Genomic DNA, 25,194 nt, shown 5'->3' on the forward strand with positions numbered 1-25,194 from the left:
CTCAGGAGCCCAGACGGTAGTAGAGAATGATGGCAGCCATATAATCAGGCATACTTAAGTCATGAATGAGGACTAAGCAATCATTTTATCATGCATCTGCCATGGCTGTAATACAAAATTTTAAATGAATACAGCCAGGCAGGCACACAGTACAGGTACAACATATGAACAGAGATTCTGAAAATATTCCAAATGTTCAGTCTCATTACTATTCTTACCAAAAGACTTTCTACAACTGTGTCACTGTTTAACATAAAATACTGCTTTATACTGCCAGTACATTAGCCTCCATATATATTTTTCCAGCATCAACTTTCATGTTTTCAAGACCAACTAAAATATATTATATCTGCAAACGCATATGCAGAAAAACACCTATGTTTAATTTCTCAAAGTTTTCCACAAAATCTAGTTGCTCCCTGCCATTCAGTGGATTACTGATAAGTGTCAGGGACCTTTTGTTTTCAGTACATATAAACATAAATATTAACACATTAACCTCAGAAAGAACAGCCAGAGTAGGCTAGTATTGCATGAAAGAAAAAACACACACAGTGTCGTAACATACTAACACATTTACAAGTAACCATGGAAGTGAAATATGCAATGTAGGTCACATTGGCCTTCTTTGGTTGTATACGGATGTAGTACTAAGATACATCCAACTATCAAGTTTCATAATCTGAACATAAACAACACCAAATAAATGAATTTTAAACACTCACTACAGATTGAAATATACCGCAAAGACCTCTTGTTGTAAGAAGGCTGTAGAACTTATCAAGATGCATTTAATAACCATGTTCCATAACTCTTGGTAGGATATTATGCACATACCATGTTCCATAACTCTTGGTAGGATATTATGCACATACCATACCAAAAGACTCTTGGTAGGATACATACCATGTTCCATAACTCTTGGTAGGATATTATGCACATACCATACCAAAAACTCTTGGTAGATTATTATGCACATACCATACCATACCAAAAACTCTTGGTAGGATATTATGCACAAACCATACCAAAAACTCTTGGTAGGATATTATGCACATACCATACCAAAACCTCTTGGTAGGATATTATACACATACCATACCAAAACCTCTTGGTAGGATATTATGCACATACCATACCAAAACCTCTTGGTAGGATATTATACACATACCATACCAAAACCTCTTGGTAGGATATTATGCACATACCATACCAAAACCTCTTGGTAGGATATTATGCACATACCATACCAAAAACTCACATGGCAATGAGCTGAACACAAAAACTTAACCAAACCAGTGAAAGATAATATACGGTGGGCCATACACACTAGAATGTCATCCTGACCAGTGACTACCTGCTATATACTGCCAGAATCCCTTAAGTTTGTGTTCAAAAGTATTCCTCTGGGATGGACACACTGTTATATGGACAGTGATGGGCATAACCGTGCACAGTGACATTTGTTCCAGCATTCAGATAAAGAAAAAAAACTTTGATCCATCCAAAGAGTTAAGTAATCTGCTGGCTTGTGTTCCTAAGGTGTTACATTTTATTGCTTGGATAATTAATGGCCATTGTTACCACTAATAAATAATCATGATGACAAATACTAACTGATGAAAGCACAGCATTGTTTAACTCAAGTCAGCATTAACTCCATTTGCCATGCAACAACAGCCAGCGTGGCTTCTTGAAAACAGATTATAAAATGTATCTGATAGGATACTACACTGAAAATTGCTGATCACATTACAAGCTCACTTCATTTGTAAACACATTTTTTTTTACTGTAATAATTTTGTATGGCCATAAAAGGAATATGCTGCTGTGAAATGCGCACACAATGTCACGAGACATTCTCATCTTAGAAGGAAAACTTAAAACAATTAGTGGGTGAGTCATTTCATACTCCTGAGAAATCTTATGTCAGAAAGATTCAAATAAATATCAACAGTTGCACATTCAATGGGAAAATGGAATGAACAGTCAGTGATATTGACAAGGTGGTTTTGCACAATGGACACACACACACACACACACAGAGTATATATACCAGTAACATCAATTCATGATTCCAGCATGAGACAAAAAGCACAAACTTTAACCCAAAATAGTGAAGTGTACAGTTTGGACAATAATAACCCACAACTGAAATGAAGTAGCCAATCAAAATGTATTCTCTTGCCTAGTTGTGATTCTACATAGACAGCATGTACATAACATGCAAATATCAAAGTGGTCAGGAGCTAACATTAATCCTAGGCCAGGAAAATGTAGGTCACAGTTACAGTATTGCTGTCATGCAATGAGAGATGTACACAATGAACTATTTCAACGATTCTAACATTAAAAATTTATTAAAAGTCAGAGAAGCATTAAATAGTCTCAGTGACATCCTAATTTGACCCATAATCACACTTAAAATATGGATATAGACCTATTAAAGATGTATCCTCTCACCATCCTTCATAACTTCTGGCATAACTGCATTATAAACGACATAAAACATGGTCAAAAGATAGACAAGAAACTTAATGTAAATGTAAGCCAATCAAATGTGATAAATAGGTCACCACGAAATTTTGTTTCAAAGGTGTGATACCAATGCAATTATCCAGGTTGATGATTCTGACAGGAACTGCATGTGAGACTGAGCCCATGTCAGTCAAGTATGAAATGTGGGTATCTACTTTCGTGATGAGGTTGTGGTACACAAAGTTATATACAATGCCTCATCAGGTGTATGATTCTAGGTATGACTGCAATTATACTGGTTGCCAAAAACATTTTGGTCATGAGCTAGCTAAATGCAAAATGTAACCCTAGTAAATAAAATGTGAAATGTAGATCACAGTGATCTTTTTTTTGTAAAGGTGTTTACTGAAATGAATACATCAAATTTTATTTGATGATTCACACATGAGAAGAGCTTGAGAAACAAACTTAAATGAAGTCAGTGAAGTATGAAATATGGGTCACAGTGATGTAGGTATTGATCAAGATGTATCTTGTCATCAAGCCTCATGACTCTAGGTATTAAAGGATATATACAGGATTTGAAAACCTGTGTCTGGTGATGTGATGAATGTAAAAATTTCACATACCCCAGTAACAGAGTTTGAGGTAAACAAATTAAAACTCAAAATTCAACCAGCCAGAAGTGTAAAATCTGTCACAGAGACCTAATTTGTGATATAATACCCATCATGGTGCATCCAGTTGCTAGCTTTCCAGGTTCCAGGTATAAAAGTATACAGTGTGCAAAATTCCCAAGATAAATGCAAAAGCTTGATCACCACATGCAATACTGTATGTCTAAACCTCTCAAGCTGTAGGAAGGAGGGAATGGGACCTAAATACAGTCAAGTTAGCTGAAATACTTTACAGGGACTTGAAACAGTTTGACGAGGAAATGTTCTTAAATGATTTAGTTTGCAAACCCTTCCAATCAGCCTGCAATATAGCTGATGTCAACACTGCCTTGGACAAATGGTATCAGATGTTCAATGCAGCCTTAGACAAGCATGCCCCAATTAAAACAAAAAGAGTTAAACACCAAATTACACCCAAGTGGATTATCCCCGAGATCAATGAGGCTAGGCACCTAAGAGATAATTTCCACGAGAAAAAAGACATGAAAAGCTATAGAAAGTGGAGAAATAAAACTAAGCACCTGATAGATAAGGCAAAAGAGAACTACTATAAACAGGCTATCGATGAAAGTAAGAGTACCAAAACATTGTGGAAGCATCTAAACGAGCTGAACCCACCCAAGAACAGTTGTCTTCCCTCTAGACTTAAGCAAAATGATGATATAGCAACAGCTGTACAAGACATTGTGGAAATGTTCAACAATTTCTTCATAAGCATCTCCAGTAAGAGTATTCAGAACCAGACTAACAGCCCAATTGAACTTGATGCTCTTCCATTATTTATAAGAGCTAAAATTACTGATGATAATTATTTTTCAATAGCTAATGTTAGTGAAGCTGATGTTTTTGATATGCTAATTAAGGTGAATATTAATAAATCCTCTGGATTGGATGGTATTGGTCCACGAATTCTTAAAACTGCTGCACCAGAAATAACAAAAACACTAACGCATATCATAAATTTAAGTACAATGAGTGTAATTTTCCAGAAACACTGAAATGTGCAAGAAAGGAGAAAAGGAGGATCCAGGAAATTACAGACCAATATCAATTCTACCTGTATTGTCAAAACTATTTGAAAAGCAGGTAGCCTTACAGGTCTATAAATTTTTTGAAACAGACTCTCTATTTCATAAAGCGCAATCAGGATTTAGAAAGTACCACTCGTGCCAAACAGAACTTACCAAATTAACTGATCTTTGGCTGAAGGAAATGGATAATGGACATATGACTGGGATTGTTTTCCTTGACTTCAAGAAAGCCTTTGATCTTGTTGATCATGAAATTCTGCTGCAAAAGTTGAACTGTTACAGGTTTGACAATCCTTCTAAACTGGTTTAGATCATACCTAAACCAAAGATCTCAACAAGTAAGCATTGGCAATATTAGCTCTCAAACTCGCACTATTCATTCAGGAGTCCCTCAAGGCTTAGTTTTGGGCCCTCTCCTCTTCCTTATCTGTATCGATGATCTACCATTAAATAATGAATCCACAAATACAGATTTGTTTGCAGATGATGCAACCTCGTATACATCTAGTTCTGATACTGAAGTTATCCAAATGAGATTAAACTCAGACCTTATTAGCATCCAAAACTGGACACAACAAAATAGGATGGTAATTAATGAAGGTAAAACAAAATGTATGATTTTGGGGGCATCACAAAAGCTACACAAGTCAGGGAACCCAAAACTATCTCTTGCAATAAATAATCATCCATTAAAACATGTCAAACATGAAAGGTGTGTCTGTAGATAATAATTTATTATGGAATGACCATATTGATAAGCTTTGTAAAACACTGTCATCCAAAATTGCCCTTCTCAGCAGAATCAAGAAATATTTACCAATGGAAACTCGCAATCTATACTACAAGTCATATTTTCTTCCAACAATGGATTATTGTTCTAATGTATGGGGAAACTGTGCTAAATCTGAGCTTGACAGGATTTATAAACTTACGAAACGAGCAGCACGTGTAATTTTAGATGCATCTGTTGATCATCCCTCAAAAGCATTATTTATAGAACTCAAATGGTTCACAATATATGACAGGATAGATTTTCACAAGGCAGTTCTTTTTTATAAATGTCTGCATGGAACTGCACCAGAGTATCTTCAGGACTTATTCAGGCCTTTTTCAACATAATACCAGTTGAGATCAATATCACATGGAAACCTTCTAATACCAAAACCAAGAACAGAGCAATTTAAAAAGAGTTTTCAATACTCTGGTACAGTTCTGTGGAATAAGCTTCCACTACATGTAAAATCTGCTGAAAATATTAGAGTATTTAAGAAAAGATATCATGAGCAGGTATGTGTTTCTAACAGATAATGGAATTTAGTATTTTAATACTGAACATGTTAAAATAAACACAAATTATTGCTATCTTCATATAATGTGCATTGTTATACTTTCCTGAAGAGGGCTTCAAGGGAGAATAGTCCTTGACTAATGAGTCACCCTCTATAAATAAAGCATTATTATTATTATTATTATTATTATTATGAACCCTCACAAGATACATGTCAAAATCAATGACTGTCAGAGTTTTAAGTATATTATTACAATAAACTAATATACTACTATTTTACTGGCTTTGATATCTACTATACATTTCACTGAATCATCATTATTGATTTATTTGTATCTAATACAAGGGATTATATGTGATATAGAAACTACAAAGCATGCAGGATAAAATAACTAAAGCCAGACATTACCAAATCTTCCAACAATGATTGTCATAAAACACGATAAATATGACAGTAACAAGAGATGAATTTTCATAAAGGAATTCGACACTATTAATGACTTGAAACAGTTACTCTGCTGAATCAGTCACAATTCTGCCCCCATAATTCTCTTGTACTATATTTGCAATGTCAGCAAAATATTTTTCACGTTCAGCTACATCTCAGTTAACCAGGATCATTTTAATTCTCTCCTAGTCCCTCTCTTTGCATCATGTGATGACCATGAGCCGATATTTCCATGTCTGCCATGTGTCTATGTTATCATTAGCTTTTATTCATGATTGGATACAAACAATTAGGATGAGTCATAAAACAATATTTCTATAATTGAGTCTTTTATAAAATAATTTGATGTTATACCCTCCTTATTTTCAAACATTGAAAAAATGTAATGGATCCTGGAAATTAGGGCACAGTTTTAGTGTATAACATAAATATATCTCAAAATTTATCCATATCTTGAATGCCAAGAAATGCAAAGAAATCAAATTTGAAAGCAATATTGATTTTGTTTCTCAATTTTTGTATGAATCTATTACATACAACACTCCTTCAGTCAACCATTTTCAAGGGAGTTAAATCTGACTAAAGGTAACTATCAACTCTTCACAAGGAACCTTTTATAATTTCATATGAATGCTTGTGACAAATCATTACGTCCCACACAGAGCAATAAAGAAGGCAAACGTCATATAACATCTATATCTGGATTAAGAATATAAATTAATAGGCCACTGTACTCACATGACATGCTTATTACACTGACTACTACTTTGAAACTTGACAACTATTGAATCCCATGTATGCTGAGAGCCTACAGGTTTTATAAATTAGCTTTTTCCAGGGGTAAATTAAGTCATACCTATAGTTTAAGGCAACAACCTTTTGAAGCAAAGAAATTTGCCATGTACAGGGGAATAATGGAGATTTCAATTTTCATCTGAACATCATAAATTATTTGACCTAAATCATGAATACTGAATTCTTGTGCCTGAAACATTACATAAAGATAACTCTTCTTGATTCTTTGTTTCCATATTCTTACAAGACTGATATTTTCTTAGACTGGCAATATTCTAAAAATACATCATTGAAAATTTGTTAAGATTAAATTGAAATCAGTAACTTTAGAACCAACTTATATTTTCCCATCTATTTCATAAATCTGTTCAGGAAAGATATATCATTATATATTTCCTTTCTTTTTGCCATAACCTGGCATAATAAATACATGGGATATTTTAAGCTTTGAGGTTAAAGAACCGTGAATTCATCTAAAAATGTGCCAATACAACACAGATGCTCTTGCTAGATGTTGCAATTGAAGAATGCTTAAGTCAGTATGTACAAGATACATCATATTGCAGCCATAATTTGAACAAAATTTGTCAGAAAATGTTGAAAACTGTAACTGACTTGCATAATTAAGTCTTCTTATTGTAACACCTCTACCAAATGGAATCAAAATCTGACATGTGACAAAGAATGTGTGTTAATTCCATAGTATATGACAGAAGGTTAATGGAAGAGACCATAGTGGGTTTGATACAGCTCACCTGCTTTATATAATCCAACAGTTAACCATATTCACTTAGCAGGCTTACACAATAAAGTAAGAATACAACCTATTTAATCTATCTCCAAAACAGTGGTAACAATGCTGCCAATCAGATGCAAGAGTGTCTCAGTAACCCTTTACCTCATACAGCATAGTTACAAAGTGCAGCGTGCTATAAATAAAACACCTGTTACCTATTCAACTCCATACACATAGGCCTGCCTGTTAACTGTTAAGCAATGCAGTGTAACATTTAACAGCAATTTTAACCGTTTTACATTTTTGGTACACATCTATTATGTGTGGAAAAATTTAAGAGTAAAGTCTGATTGTTACAGCTGTTTAATTATTTTTCACGGAAGAATTTGTTACGAGCTTTAAAATCTAGAGAGAACTTGTTCACTGTCATGTCATTTGTTGTTGTTGTTATAGGGTTTAATGCCATTTTTCAGCACAAGATAGGCAATATATGGCGGCCAGTATTAATGGTGGAGGAAGAACCCGGGAAAACCCAGGAAAGAACCACCGACCCACGAGAAGCTACCAGCAAGCTTTCTCACATATCCACATTGGCCGAGCCCGAGACTCAAACCCACACAGACAGAGGTGAGATGGCAGTGATACGTGACGGAAAGCACATTGGAACACTCGGCCACATCTATTATGTGTGGAAAAATTTAAGAGTAAAGTCCGATTGTTACAGCTGTGTAATTATTTTTCATGGAAGAATTTGTTATGTGCTTTAAAATCTTGAGAGAACTTGTTGACTGTCATGTCAGTGAGGCCGCATGACCAACTGTAGCTGCCATTTCTCATACTCGAAATTTACAAGTTTTTCGTCTGCGTCTACATTACTAAGTCATCTGAATTTGATAATTTATAAAAACTAATTGCTGCCTACATCAATATCAGAGCCTTTACCTAAGTTATTGAATCTTTCATTGTTGTGATTCTAATCGTGAAAACTTTGTAAGTACTGAATGAAATCCGTGACCACCATTTTGGAGAGTGCAGATTCCGACCCAGTTACTTTAAATAGCAGATATCAACTAGAGCATGAACAGTGACCACGTGATCTGACCTAATTGTCATTTGCAGAAATGACTGTAGTATCTAATAGGTCTTCCCCAAAGGTGGTGCTATGAAAACCAGTTAAAATGGCTGATGTTTACAGCAAGCGTCAAAAAGCGCTTCCATGCAAATGGAGTATAGGTTTCAAAAGGCACTTCCATGCGAATGGAGTAGAGGCATCCAAAGACACTTGCATGAGGTAAAGGGTTAATATGAATGGTTCTTGCACATTAGTGAATTGATCCAAGAACTTGGTGATATGAGCTCAAATACAAAGTTTGATCAAAATCTGGAGGGAAAAAATTTCCTTCAGATTGATAACAAATTCTGCCAAGATATTCTTATTATGTATCTTGTTCATTACTGAACTCATCTGAAATCTTGATGATAAAAGTATATATTTCAGATCTGATTTGATGCTTCTGCATAGATTCCAAGTTTGATAAAAATCAGATTTCCAAAATGGTAACATGCTCAGCCAATCAAATTAAGATTACCTCATTATTATGCATGAATCTTCATCATGAATGACTTCACCTGAGATCCTGATTAAATGTCTAATCAAAAATGGATAAAAAAAATGTGTACTCTGGAGTGGTTACAAGCTTATCCAAACAGATGTAAGACCACCTCATTAACATGCTTGGCTCTCATTCTTCATTGAAAGATCCAAGCTCATATTTCAAGTCTGACCAAAGTCTGATCAGAAATACAACTCCTCGTCCAATGAGATGCATGCTCATCTCACTAATATGTGAGTATATTGCTTATTATCAAACTCATCTGTGATCTTGATTGGTAACAAGCTCAACCAATCTCGTGCAAAATTACCCCATTAATATGCACAGCTCCTGCCTGTTATTAAAACTGTCTATGATTTTGAGGACATAACAAGTCTAATCTGAACTGGATCAGAAATCTGGCTTCCAGTGTAGTAATTATGACTCCACTTATAAAAATAACATATTTTTACCTGTATGTCATATTTACATGTACCTGAATTACCTATGTATGGGAACTTATGCATCACTTATACTGTAGTACTGATACTTTGCATATATAATAAAGTAAAATGTTTGTGTAAATACAAGTGAAAACAATACTGATGTTCATCTATATTTCTCTTGTGATATGCATGCCATTTATAGGTGGTATAAGCCTTTATCAGTTGAATGTAACTGTTAAGTTAATGGACATTGTAAATTTCTGACTAACAGTTTACTGCAGTGTAGAGTATAAAGTCCAAGGTTTAGTGCAAAACAAAGTTCAACAAACTCAAATTTGCTACTAAAGTTTTCCCCACAACTGAAAACTTCCTATCAATTTCAGTCATTTGTATACAAAACAACAACTGCAACAACAGACAAGTTTTATCTAAAATATTTCAAGTTTTTAAAAAACAAGAAGATTGAAACAAAACTTACTTCAAAATGGTTTAATTCTATTTAAAAATGGTTTAATTATACAGTAAGTTGGTTTGGGACACTGAATGCTAAACAAGTAGTTATCTACGAACTCTGATAAAGTTACCTTTTAATCAGGATTTTATTTGCAGCAGAAAACTTGCTGTGCTGATTGAAGATTATCATCAAGGAAACTCATGAAAAAAATCATGGTGAGTCCCTGTGAATGAACTTTTTAACAAGAACTATGTTTTAAGAAGCAAATTATATGTCCCAAAATGACCTGTTGATGTATCAAAAGGCATTAACCCCATGACCCCATGTTTCAACCATGAGGCATGACCACAAGAAAGGAATGTTAAAGGAAGTAAGGGAAATATATTGATAGTGTTATATACCGGTATTTCAAATGGGGTGAAAAATAACTAACACCAAAAAGTTTTCAAAATTTTAAAGCAAATGACAGCACAATCCAAGGACCAAACCTAATAATAAGGAGTGGTACAAGGTACATGTGTGTGCGTGATTTGAATTTTTAACATAGCTTTAACAATTTTTAAGTCATATCGCTATGATGTCTGCAGTGTGGCAGTTTATAGTGATGCTGCAGACATGTAGCCTGATGTCCCACCCAGTTACATTATCCTGATACCAGGCAGAACAGTCCTAACACTAACCTCTTAATGCTGAGCGCCAAGCGAGGCAGCTGTTAGTAACATTTTTGTAAGCCTTGGTATGACTTGGCTGGGGATCAAGCCCACGACCTCCCACATCCGAGGTGGACACTCTAACTACTAGGCCACTGGAGCGGTCAAGGCACATGTAACCTGTAAGAATGTCATCATGTTATACACAAAAGATGCAGGGAACTGAATAGGGGTCTACTGAAATAAGATGCAGGGAACTGAATAGGGTTCTACTGAAATAAGATGCAGGGAAATGAATAGGGCTCTACTGAAATAAGAGGCCTGAGTGGGCATAATATTGCTCACCTAGTTGCAAAACAAAAGAGCTGACCAGCCAAACTTTATATGATGTCAATCTGTCCAATTTTACTAGCCTAGTAAAAAATATTTCCAAAGATAAAGGCATATTTAATATCAATGGTATCCATAACTGAGATCTATTCAGGTTGTATTTACAGGTGAAGCGCTAACTTCTGGTCTACAGAATTATATATCTTTCACATGAACTGAAATCATAAAATACGGTGTCTTTCTTGCTGAGGTCAGGGATTTCTTAACTCTAGTTAATTAAATCTGGAAGCATTTCAAATGAAAAACAAGTGAGGGGTATGTTCATGCTTTCATATTAAAAGCAAGTAATAAAAAATATAAATATCTAATTTCTCTGAGTAATATCAGGCAATGTACAAAATGCTATAAAATAATACACAATATACAGCAGCACAGCAACTGCCTTAGCAACCCCAATAACTGCAAGGGGTTGGCCAGGCCTAGTGGAAGTCCAAATTTCCCATCAATGAGGCAGCCACATAAACAAGTTTTCCATAGAGGGGAGACAGAATTTCTGCTTTGATACTAATGTGAAAATACATAAATGTCAACATGACAAATGCTTTTGGCACTTTACCAGGAACAGGGCAATACTAGCAACTCTTGATTTCATCAAATATATTTTTAAACAACTTATTTCAAGCATGAAATGGAATCAAAACTATAAAGTGTCCTATATGTTCACCAAATAGCCCCCCTTCCAGAACCTTGACCTGGGCGTAGACAATGGTCCCTTGATATATAGTGCTTCAGTAAAATATAGTCCTTTATATAACATTATATAGTCACAAATCCTACTATAGATGTTCAAATTCCGTTTTCCATGCAATATACTTCAAGTACAAGATAAGCTAAAAATAGAATGCTGCCCCTTATATTTCTCACACAATAATAATAATAATGCTTTATTTATAAAGGATGACTCATTAGTCAAGGACTATTCTCCCTTGAGGCCCTCTTAAGGAGAGTATAACAATGCACATTATATGAAGATAGCAATAATTAGTCTTTATTTTAACATGTTTAGTATTAAAATACTAAGTTTCAGCAAACAGCATTATAATTTGACATCGCTGATGTAAAATACATAAAGTCAATTATGTGTACTGATATTACATTTCAAACAGGAACTGAACTGGCTATGGAAAAATAAGCGATGAAAGCAAACTGTAATCAAAACCTGTAACCACACCAGAATACAATTGTTGATACTATGGCCTGAACCCTTCTGCAAAGTTGCAAAGCAGGAGATCTGGAGTAGTACTAAATCGGGGGTGGTGCGATTAAGTTACATTCCTAAACATCAGATGAATTATTGTAGGGATTAATTAAAGAAATATAAATTATGAAAAAACTTGGGCTGAAAAACTTGGAATTGAACCAAAATGTGCCCTTAATATAATTCTCAACCCCTAGAGGCAGAAGTGGTAGTAGTATGTCAGATTGTATTCCAAAAAGGTGAACTGGGTATGGAGTTGTGCAAACAAAGGGTGGGGGAGAGTATAAAGTATTCATGCCCATTTCTACCCCAAGAGCCAAAAATGTCTGCAAATATTCACAATCTATTGTCAAGGCAGTCAAGATATTTTTTCAGATAAAACTCATCATACAGTTAATAACATACACACAAAAAAACAAATCAGCACACAGACAGTGTTCACTGATAGTGAAGCATACTGTTGTCAAGGGTGTCAATTTCCTGCATAAAAGACAGAAGCACAATGGATGATGGACAGCAGACAATGGTTGATATACAATAGACAGCCCATAACATATTCTGGTCTATGACCTATAGAGCTAAAAAAAAAAATCACTTCGCCATTCTTTCTCTGGTTAAATTAAAATCTTCACATTGGAAATGAACTAATCCTAGTTTGTGCAGTTGGGTAATGAAATTGCATCAAGCAAATCACAAATTACATTGTGATCATTGCAAATTAAACAAATAAAAAAGCACAGTTGTGTATATATGTCAAAATAATGTAATTTGGTTTACTAGGAATTTGATATTTTCCAGAAAACTTAGTTTGACCTGACTCTAATTGTAAACACTGAACTTTGTATCTTATGCTGACCTAATTCCCTTAATTCAGAAGATGGAACTTCAGAAAGAAGAAAAAGAGAAAGACAAATGCAGTTACAAGAAAAACAAATGCATTCACAAGTGAAGATAAAGAGAAAGAAAGACAAATGCAGTTGCAAGAAAAACAAATGCAGTTACAATATGAGAAAGAGGAGAGAGAGAGATAGGAAAGAGAAAAAGAAAAACAGATGCAGTTACAAGAAAAGCAAATGCAGCTAGATAAGGACAAAAGAGAGAAGGAGAGGGAATATCAAGTTAGAATGAAAGTAGAAAAGCACGTTCCCACTTCAAATACAAATTTAAGTTCTAAGTTGCAAAGAATATTAGGTTAGCGCCCCCTTTTACAGAAAAAGATGTGACAAAAAGATGCTGAAAATTTGAAATGGCCAAGGGAGTATTGGACTCAATTATTATGTGTACTTACTGTTAAAGCTTGTGATATTTACCGTTCAATGTCAGTTCAACAAAGTGGTGACTATGATACGGTTAAAGAATGCATATTATGGGGTTATGAGTTAGTCCCTGAAGCTTATCGACAAAATTCAGAAACTATAAAAAAGAAGCTGGACAAAATCATGTCGAATTTGCTAGAGAAAAAGAGCAGTTAGTTGATGGATGGTGCTCAGCCAAGAAAATTGAACAAGATAATGAAAGTCTCAAACAACTTGTATTACTTGAAGAGTTCAAAAACTATGTCCATAGTGACATTATGACTTATCTTGACGAGCATAAGATCAAAACCTTGGAAAATGCTTCTCGTAATGCTGATGAGTATTCTTTAACTCATAAAGTTCTTTTTGTAAATAAGACTTCCACTCAACAGTCTTCTGGCAGAAAAGTATTCCAGCCAAATACAAGCCCTTCTAAATCTCAAACTGGCACAGCTTTTAAAAAATCAAGCTTCAGATAAGCTTGAACAAAGAACCTTGTCTCTTCCTACATGTACCTACTGTGAAAAGAAAAAACGTTATTTCTGATTGCTACAAATTGAAAATTGGCATCAGAATCAAGACAGACATATTCCAAATGTTCTTATTTCTGAGAGGTCACGGTCATGTATTGAAAGCAATGTATTTGTTGGGTCTAATAAATCCCAGTCTGATTTTGTTATGGAGAATTATGAAACATTCATATCGAAGGGTTCTATATCACTCTTGGGTGATTTGGCCAATACAATCCCTACTAAAATTTTAAGAGACATAGGAGCTTCTCAGAGTCTTTTTATGTCAGGTACTTCGTCTTTCTCTGAGAAGTCTTCTTCTAATGAGAGTGTTCTTACTGGGAGTAGAGTGCAGCTTTGTTAATGTTCCTCTCCCGTGTGTAAATTTGTCATCAGACTTAGTCTCAGGACCAGTGACAGTTGGAACAGTGTCTGTTTTACCCCTTGAGGGCATTCATTTATTACTAGGCAACAAAAAAAGCTGGAGACATTAAGTTGTGGCTAATCCACTTGTAACTGACAAACCTTGCTTGGATCAGAAAGTCGATCCAATTGAAAAAGAATTCCTTGATTTATTTACAGCTTGTGCAGTTACCAGAGCTATGGCAAAGAAAGCTCTTGAGAATGATGTTGATAATGAAAGTATTCCTTTAGCTGACACATGTATTGGTCAGGCTTTTGATGAGGCACTTTCACTCCTTGTCTGGATCAACCAGACGGTATTGATCACAGTGATCCTCTTTTAACTACTCATTCTCTTCATTCTAATCAAGGTGACAAACGACGATCACTTGTCATTAAACAAGAAAAAGATCCTGAGATCTCCTATTTGTTTCGATCTCGATACCTGATGCGGTAATACATCTACGATAGCAAATAAGATGTTCAATATCATTTTCTTTTTCATGACATCACTATTTCTATGATCTGATGTAATTTGGTAATTTAAAACAAAAAAAAACTAAAATATTTAATGTGAACAATTGTACACAATATAGGTGCAAATAATAACATGATGAAACTAGAAGCAGCTATATGCAACATGCAGAGTCGGAGTGGATGCATTAGTGATGTACTAAGGGCCTATACCACACGTCTGATGTTTAATCAATAGAAAATGGCGAAAATATTTGAAAGCACGAAATAACCATTATCTGTACTATATATATAATATACAGATAATTTTATTTAGTGTATTAACAATGTTTTCAGACAATTTTGTCACATTTTATTGATTAAAACATCCGACTCCTGTGACTATACCTATAGCAATAAGCCAGCTTCAGTTAAAATACAACTAATGACAAAATTCTTCAATAATATAAATGCTCAGTAAGTTGTGTATTAAGTGTAAGGGATTCAATAATTTTGAGTTGGATCATAATTATTCCAGTAAATAAAGTGGGGTACAATAACAATGTGCTGAAAGCTGATGACATTGTTGATCAGAGGTTATCTGTAATTAACTAACTTTACCTTTCTTTTAGATCAGACAACAGAAAAGTAAAATTATTAGAGGATGAAGTTTGTAGGTTAAGGAGGAAAATTTGAAAACTGGAGGATCCTATGGCCAAGATGGAAGAGACATTAAATTGTGACTGCTGCAGCAATGTTAAAGATCCAAACAGTAATCGGATGGAACAGCTTAAGTTGCAGATGGAGACATTCAGTAGTGACAAAGGACAGGATCTGATTAAATTATAGGCCCTGAACATCTTCACAAGAGAGTTATCTGACAGGTCAGGCTCTGGGAAAAAGATTGGTCAAGCCAGAAGAAACTCAAGTGGAAAGAGAGCCCCATGATGATGAAATGATGCTTTAACAGTTGATTGCACACAATGCTCCAAAATCTCTTGAGAAATTTTCCAAGAAAAATTAAAAAACATACAAAATGTGTAGTCAAGAGTAAAAAAAGAATATTGCTTGTCAGTTTACATATTCTTTGTTGCATATTAGACCAATGTGGGCATGTGAGAAAGCTTGCCAGTAGCTTCTTGTGGGTCGGTGGTTCTTTCCGGGGTTTTCCGGGTTCTTCCTCCACCATTAATACTGGTCGCCATGTATAGTCTATCGTGCTGAAAAATGGCGTTAAACCCCACAACAACAACAACAACAACAAAAAAAAGCATATGAGAAATGTACCTGAAATTAAATACTGCTTCTAAGGTTATTTTATGATTCAGGATGAAATAGGTATTTGTGAGTTTGTCAGATAATCAATTTTTTTTATAGGAACTGTTCATGAATTCATGAATCATTCATGAGAAACTTTGTTCATCATAGTTTATGAATATGTTCATGCACTTGTTCATGAATGATGATGATCCAAAATTCCGTTTGACCTGACTCTTTCTTTTGTTACTGTTTATTTGAGCCTAAACAAGCAACATAAGAACAAAAACTGGAAGTATTTTGCAATGCTGTGTTATTTTTTTAAAATAAATATTTCCAAGTCAAACATATTCACAGATCCGCAACCACTAACTATGTGTTCCAGCTGCAGTGGAGGATCAGATCAGACATTATCTGAGTATGATTTAGAACCTGGAAGGATGGGTTTTTTCCCCCTGATAAACAGGTATAAAGGTGGAATGGCTCTTGTGTTGCTATTGCTGCCTGCAACATAAGGAACAGTGAAACACATTACACCCAATTTTTGATGAATCAGCTTGGCCATATCTGAGAATAAGTGCATCCCATCTTTTTAAAAATTACATCTGGTTGGCTCCAAGGTCTTATTATCAAAATAATGCAGTACTATATCAATATAAACACACACACCCTCGCCATAATCGATTAACCTGGAGAAAACCAAGACTTTTGTAGTGGATTGTTTTTTGTAATCTGTGAAGTTTTTGAATCCTGAACTTAAGATCTGGGTAGTTTGGACTGTAGGTTGGTATTTTTTTTTAAAAATTGTATTAACAATAAGAAAGATTTCAATGGACTTACCATTATGATCTTGATAATAGGAAGGCCAGCTTTTAGGAGGTGATTGTGCAGTTTGCTCAGATTGCCTCCTATTAACTATTCGAATAGGGCTGCACACGTGATATGGGGTACCTGCAAAAGTGAACATGGTCTTTAATTAGTAAACTGGCTAAGGCACTTACAATAACATTTTTTTACTGATCAGATATCAATACCCAGAATATAATCCACGACACTACAGCAAGCACACACAGCAAGTTATCATTTATCTAAAGTGAAAGAACAGAAATGGAATACCACTACAATTTTACTAATGTGTAGTACACATTACTTTAATGCCCCCGTATGATCAAATGCACTCATGGAAACTTTTACAAGAACTCCTTCAAGTCCTAATGCCACTGTTATGTGCAAAAAGTTGCATATGCCATAACATCTGAATTTTAAAAAAATCTTGACAAACATTGGTCCTAAACATCATTGGGTTCCATTAAAAGCTGATAACATTGATGCTTCATTGCATTGTGGATCATGTATTTTCTCTTTTGAACTGAGAAACTCGGCCGTTTTTTCACATGTTAATTCGATGTTGATCAGCTACAACTGATTTCAGTCAAAAGACAGAACACCAGATTGATGACATCACCATGTAATCATAAGAAGTGAACACCACACAATGTTGGTATGTCTTCAGTCCAAGTTTGCACGTTGAGGGTTTTGTTGTTATTAGATTAGTTACTAATGGAATTTGTCAAATATTTAAATTGTAGAAATCCTTAAAAAAATGGAATTACAAATGATTTCATGGACTGAATTAACTCATTCACCCCTGGCGCCACATTTATGTGGCAGGAGGTAGTAGCCTACTGTTATTAGCTCTGTAGTGTCAATGTCATGTATGATACACTAATGTGGGTGGTATTTTAGAAAGGTAGACAGATGTAGTTCTACAATGATACCAAATAATCTGGACGTTCTAGGTGCAGTACAAATTACCGAGGTAAAACCTTTAAAAAAGTTATTCCACCCAAAATCTGTCCATTGTCAGAATCTGATTTTGTGTCTGGTTTTAAGACTTTTTGGCCCAAGATCTATGGCAGACTGGTCTCGACTGCACACAGGTGAACCTTTGCAAAAAGTAGGATAAGATGGGCATTTCGAATAAAGAGTGGTCTCAATATATAAATAATGGGTCCAAACTAAAAAAAATACCCCAACTTTTACCCTTCTGCTCATGCGCGAGTGAAATAGCCAGTTAAAAAAAAATGTTTCAAATACAACTAGGCCTTAGGTAAATGGGAAATCACTTGGAAGTCGATTTATAAAGATGTATTCAGAGAGAGCCACCAAAATGTGTTTCCAACTTGCATTTCAAGCAAAAACAACAAAAACCTCCAAGAGGTAAATGACACCTCTTAATTCTAAAGTGAATATCTGAATGTCATTTAAACCAAACATCTTGAATATCTTGAAGAACGACTTATGCCAGAACGAGTTTTCAACAAATAATTTCCATCCTTCCGATCTTTATTAGATTAGAAGAATTGTGAAATTTATGATATACTGCTGACTTTAAAAGATTCTTTTACATAATTTTGTTCTTGGTTACAGAGGAAAAATGATTCGAACAAACACAATTAAATGTCCTTACCGACTGAAGTATTGATATTCCACAAGCTGAAAACTAAGAAACATTTAAGTAATTCCACTTTATACCACCATCAATGGGTGCCACAGAGTATAGCACCAATGAGACCACTACAGTACTTCCTCATGATAATGCTTTTCTTGGAAGCCACTGAGTATAATATATTATAACAGTAATATTCCATAAACTGAGAATAAAAAATAATTATTTATGTAATTATGGCATTTAGAAATTTTCTGAAATGTCATGGATCAGTAATGCAAAGGATACAGGTATTAACTTAGCAAGCTATATTATTGCTTTACAGAAACTACACCTGTGATACAATCTGTGCTCTGACATATCCAACTACAACATTCCACCAAGTCATCCAAGTCAATAAGTAATTAATACTTTTTTTCCCTTTTATCAAGAGATGTATTTGGGATGAATACAAATATATTATCTCATAATGATCACACAAAAATCTGCCTCCAAAGTACTCACAATAACTGCCAAATCCTTTGGAGTCCATATAGGTATCATATCCTATGGTATCAAAAGCAGATGATCTCTAATGAATTAGGAATTTGTACAAGATGTGCACTATCTGCATTTACAACACCAGTATCTTCTTCTAGATTTGTTATCAGTGATGCATTCATTATACATTTAACAGTTTAACATGGCCAAATTTCTACCACACATAATCACTTGTAAGTTGTGTCCAACTGCAAACAACATACACCTTGATCTGCCATCCCATAATGCACTTGCTGCATGTTCTGCTGATTACTCCTAACAAACTGCATCATATTATGTGCAGACAGGTCTGGGTGTACATGTATGTAGTTTGCAGTTGGACGTAATAAGCAAGTATATATGGTACTAGTTAATGCTCAAGGTCTAATGTTATCATGCATAGTTAATGAGATACAAAATGTCAATACACAACAAAAGGTCAACACACCTGTGAAGCCACACCTGTGGTGACCTTCCTATATCCTGTATGTATACAGTGCAATTTATTTGCCTTCCAATATGATCAAGCTTTAGATACCCCAGGTTAAGAACTTAATCTAGATTGTGCACAAATTCTATGGAAATCTATTCTGATAATGACTGCTATAAAATTTATACAAGGGGTTATTTGTCTCAATAATTAATGAGCATTGCTTTAGAACACATTTCCCATCATGAACATATTAAAGCAATTTCGGATCCATCCTTAGTGCAGTACATGCCAGCAAGTCCAACAATTTATTTTACAAAGAATCAAGTAGAAAGTACAGTCTATAAAAATACGCAGAAAATACAGTAAAACCTCTATAAAAAAAAAAACAATATGGTTTGGACTGGAGAAAAAAAATCTGACTTAATATGATCATTATTCCAATATTGGGGAAAAAGTTCAAGTTGGAACATAAACTAGGAATACACACACACACACACACGACTGGAGACACATACTCTAAAACATGAAAAACATATTTAAGATGCAAATGGAATAACAAGCAAATGCAAAATGAGTGGTAAATAAACACTAAATGAATTGTAAATGAACACTAAATAAGTTGTTGTTGTTGTAGGGTTTAACGCCAGTTTTCCGCACACGATAGACTATATGTGGCGGCCAATATAAATGATGGAGGAAGAAACTGGGAAAACCTCAGAATGAACAACCAACCCACAAGAAGTTACTGGCAAGCTTTCTCACATGATCACATTGGCCGAACCAGCTAAATGAGTTGTAAATGAACAAAATAAAAAAGGAACAGGTGTAGAATGAACAATGAATGAATTATAATTGCTATGTCTTAAATACTTAAAAGTAAAAAAACTGAATGCTACTCAATAAACAGTAAGCTATTCAATACAGCCTCAATCTCAGTAAGCTCTAAACTGCAAACAACAAACTGTTATGTGTATCTGATATAATTCATATTTATTTTAATTTTATTGTCTGATTGTCAGCTTTAAAAATTTATTTTTATTGTAAGAACTATTATAATATAATCTTGTTTACATGATTTGGAAATTTTATCAGAAAATAGTTTGACCTTGACTGATTCATTTGTAAACACACAAAGCTGACCTAGTTCCTAACCTTAATTCAAAACTAGTAACAGTCACATGAACAAGTTCTATTTTTATTTATTTTTATTGTGGTAATAATAAGGATGAGAGTGAGGCTTTATTGAATAGTGACCCCATGCTTGTAAATAATTTTATTGAAGTAAACAACTTTTTATTATTATTCTTAGAGTAAAATGATTAGTTTTCATAAGGACCCTGTTTTGAGTACGTGATGTAAACATGATCATGATACCCTCATACAGGCACCCATTCTGCACCTCAAAATTGCTATATAACTATTGTTTTAGAGAAATAATCTCAGTCTGGGCCCATGACACTTGATGTCAACGTGTTCTTTTGTTGTGTCAGTTTGGAGTTATCTTAATGTTTATTCGAATTATTTGGATTCAAAAGGATGAATTCTTTTTTTTCCTGGAAATATTTTGAGTGCTCATACAGAATTCTTGAACAAAGACATTTCTTAACATTTTTAATCTGATTTCCAACACTGGAGTGTTATTTTTTGTGTTTCTACAAGGAACTGTCAATAACACTATACCAGATACAGCGTAAGTCATCGCCTTTCATCTTGGATTCTTCATCGGGACTCGAACTTGAAATCATTAAAACATTTCATTATTAGGACTTAAAACCGTAAGTTCTTATTTTTTCAGTTTTACAGTATTTTTCCAGGGAAATAAATAATTTGTTAAATTTTTCAAAGCTTGTTGTTGTCACTCTTTCTTGTAGTACTGTTTATTTGAGCCTAAACACATGACATAAGAAAACAATAAAGCATTAAGTGAAGTGATAATCCATGAATACTGATAATTTGATGGCCTAAACATAGGAAACAAATAATACAGTTTTATTCTTAGTCTATTACATACTGAAAGTAAAATAATGTCGTCCCTCCCCCCTACACAAGTTCATGGCTAGGGACTGTTTATATATGGTTAAAAAAAGTGGCAAGTATATGGGGATCCCTTGGAGAAACAAAAATCTTCAGCTATGTAGGTCTTTAACCCTCTCATCTAGCCGAAAGATTAAAATGCTGGGAGACCTGAAAAACCTGGGCTATAATTATGGTAATGAAAGGGGCTTAATTTGAACCGACATGTTTTAAAGTTTAAAAGACCCCTCTAACTTTTTTTCCATCATTTAACATCTATGAGTCACATCAATAAAGCCTGCTTCACTTAACATCTTGAAAAATTTATTTTAAATACAGACTGGTCCACTACACAATTTTCTTCATTAATATAAAGTAGACTATCTTCCCTATCTTGCCAACACTGAATCTGCATGGTAAGATTTCCAAAACTGAAGAAACTCGCCTGTTTTCTAGGAAATATACAACAAACAGCTGCTATAAATAGTGCATGATCATAGTGTTTAGAATGGACATGTAGGTCTACAATAGGCAAAGAGCGATAATTTCCTGTTCTTATACAACAGTCTTCTCTTCTAGAATATTCTCCACTTTATGTGATGGGTGGGAATAAGGAGATGAACAAAGGTATATCAAATGAAAACTAAAAAGGAAAAATATTTAAAATCCTTAATGTATTGGGTCTAAATCTGTAATAAAAATCATATTCTCTCAAAATGTTCAAGATTTTCATTGGTGATACATTATCATAAAGTTGCCTAATTGAATTCACATAAAACAAGTGTCCCTTGAAGACACTGATGCACAATTGACTGAAAAGAATTTCCAGGAAATCACAATCAGTCCATTTCTTCCTTTCAGCTACTGGTTATTAGATTGGTGCCATTTCCATCGAAGACAAACAAGACACCATAAAAAGTCTTCTGGTGGAAACCCCATATGGATATTACCTTCCATTCAGGAGGAACAACAATAAGATTTTCAAACAGCTCCCATGGTGGCAATATTGACTATTGGCACCATTTCCATCTAGTGGACCAACTTTTAAGGTGAAATTAAGAAGTCTTTTGTTGAAAGCATAATATCGAAATGACCAGCCATTTATTAAAAACAGCCATAAAAGATTTTCAAGACGGCCATTTGTGGCGGCCATACTGGCAGTGAGATCAGCACTATCCTCATTTATGACCAAGTAAAGATCATCATTCAGTCTTTCAGTGAAAACATCATGCTGACTTGGCCATTCATTCAGTCTTTCAGTGAAAACATCATGCTGACTTTTTCATGATGGCCATTGTAACAGATTATCTCTGTGCAGCACAATTTTCATTTATGACCAACGTGAAACACTGCCATTGTGACAGCTATACTGGATGTGCAAGCAATACCACTTTCATTTAATACCAACCAGACATCACAAGACTTCAGGTGAAAACCCCATGACACTATTACTTTTTCATTCAAGTTAATAAGTCATAAAAAATTTCAAGATGGCTATTGTTTTGACCATATCGGAAATAAAATCAGCATCTTTTTCGTCCGTGACTGACCAGACATCATAAGAAGTTTTCATTGTGACTTTCTGTTCAGGAGAAGCACTGATAATATTTTTTAAATGGCTGGTGTGCCAGCCAATTACTGGAAAGCCAATCTGACCCATTTTCATTTCAGACCAACTAAATATCATAGTCTTATATGGAAAACCTCATGCTGATATGATTATACTTTTAGGAGAAAAGCAAAAAGATTTTCAATATCATCACTTATGGAAGCCATACTAGATGTCCAGGTGAAACCATTATTATTTAGGACCAACTCAACCGACTAGAATAATGTGTCCAGTTTCATGCCAATCTTAATGTGTCAAGTTTCATGCCAATCATGCCAATCTTAATGTGTCCAGTTTCATGCCAATCTTAATGTGTCCAGTTTCATGCCAATCTTCAAATAGTTTAGGATCTGCAGCAATAATAAACTTGTACTAATGTGTGGACAGACAACAGACCATCCCATTGGCAGTCCTTGGTCTATGACAAGTAGAGCTAAACATGATTTTCCTTACAGGTCCAAGTCCAAGTGACTTCAAGGTCTGACTCATCTTTTCAGTCACCGGTTTTTGAGCATGAATAAGACACCTGCCACTGGTATAGGAAAATGAATAAAATTACACAAGATATATCTGACACAAGCCTAAAAAATCTTTACATTATGTCATCCTGCACAATATATTTTTTGTCTTCAATTTTACTTGTCTCAATCCTCACCACCATCACCTGTCACGATGAGTAACATGCTTTAACATTCAGTATGTTCAGAACTTGATACTGAAACTTAAATGTATTATTAAGGAAGGATATATTTATCATATTGGTCAGATCACTATTTACCAATACACTCTTTACAAAGCTCTAGATAAGCAATGTATTTATTAATTTAAACAAAGAAATGGCTAAAAATGCATAAACAAGTTCCTAAAAGTGTTAATTAAACATGCATGTTTAAAATAAAAGTACCTGGACCTAGTGCGAACACACACTCAGTCATAGTATTGAATGTACCCTTAGGTAATCACAGTTCCGAAAGCTGTATGACACATTCAGAATACATGATAGCAAGTCTTGATGATTAAGATTCAGTCTGGCAGTACAAGTTTGTATTTTGCAGCTTTACAAAACAACCAATTAATTTAAATTATAAAAAGCAATTAGTTCCAAAGCTGGGAGAAAAATACACAATTTGTTAAATTCTAGTCTTTAGCTTTGCTGTTTTTGTACAGTACTTAACCTATCTTATCAAACACATTAAAAAAATGACATGAATGAATAAGGAAAGCATATATATATATATATATATTGATATATTAGCTTGTTATGGCTTTATATATATGTTTTAGAAAACTCTCCAAAACTGAACATTCAAACACTTGGCTTATAGTCAACTATTCAGGTAATAATTATCTGTACATTAAGTGGATTTATAGAGCTTAAAACTTGAGTTCATACAGTGCACTCTCTCAATCAATGAAATTGTCACTAAGGTATGAAGGATAAAGACACATCTGCCATCATGGTAGATTTCAATAATTGGCTTTTTTAATTTAATATACAAACAGTAACCAACGATATAATATATTCAACGAATGAACCAAAATCTGGAAGAGGAAATTCCCATTGTTTCCATTAGGACTTTTTAAAATAAACTTTATACCAAATTTAATTTGAATCCATTATGTCCTTCAAAGGCTGTTTAGTAGCAACTAATGGGCAAAGTTCAAAGTTCTATTCAGGCCAAAACTCTTCTAAATTTGCTGAACAGTGGTGAAACTAACATTTAACTAAAATTTCTTTATATACAGAAACAAATCAATTTGACTCTATCCATTAAATCTTTAAAAAAATCTGGAAGGGCAAACTCGTAAGTCAAACATGTCCAACAACTCTAACGTTTTGCAGAAAAATGGCATTAATCACACTGACCGAGATCTTTTAAATGTAAAGCTTCATACTAAATATGATTTCAATTCATCAAGTCTTTCAAAAGTTATTTGCTGGACATAAAATGGAAGGGCCAAGTTTTAAGTTAATCAAGTCAAACAGGGGACATAACTCCTCATACTATGCTGGAAAATGGTGAAAACTGAATTTGACCTAGGTCTTTTTAACCATAAGCTTCATGCAAAAT

General features: G+C 34.3%; 1 protein-coding gene across 7 annotated transcripts in view; it reads right to left on the bottom strand.

The window, feature by feature from the left end:
- Positions 1–25,194, bottom strand: part of LOC149783078 (transmembrane and coiled-coil domains protein 1-like) — a 168,031-nt gene that overhangs the window by 85,414 nt on the left and 57,423 nt on the right. For 6 of the 7 annotated variants that reach the window (XM_089931296.1, XM_089931294.1, XM_089931291.1 and 3 more), the window contains one exon: positions 16,940–17,050. Coding sequence is in view for 6 of the 7 variants with exons in the window: in XM_089931294.1 (XP_089787420.1) it covers positions 16,940–17,050 (111 nt within the window). In the remaining variant the exon portion in view is untranslated. Of the gene's footprint in view, positions 1–16,939; positions 17,051–19,052; positions 19,096–25,194 lie in introns of those variants that run through there. The other variant, XM_089931292.1, reaches the window with a different exon arrangement.

The sequence above is a fragment of the Sinohyriopsis cumingii genome, chromosome 14 (assembly GCF_028554795.1).
Source record: "Sinohyriopsis cumingii isolate HCF-2022 chromosome 14, ASM2855479v2, whole genome shotgun sequence".
In the NCBI taxonomy this organism is placed as follows: Eukaryota; Metazoa; Mollusca; class Bivalvia; order Unionida; family Unionidae; genus Sinohyriopsis; species Sinohyriopsis cumingii.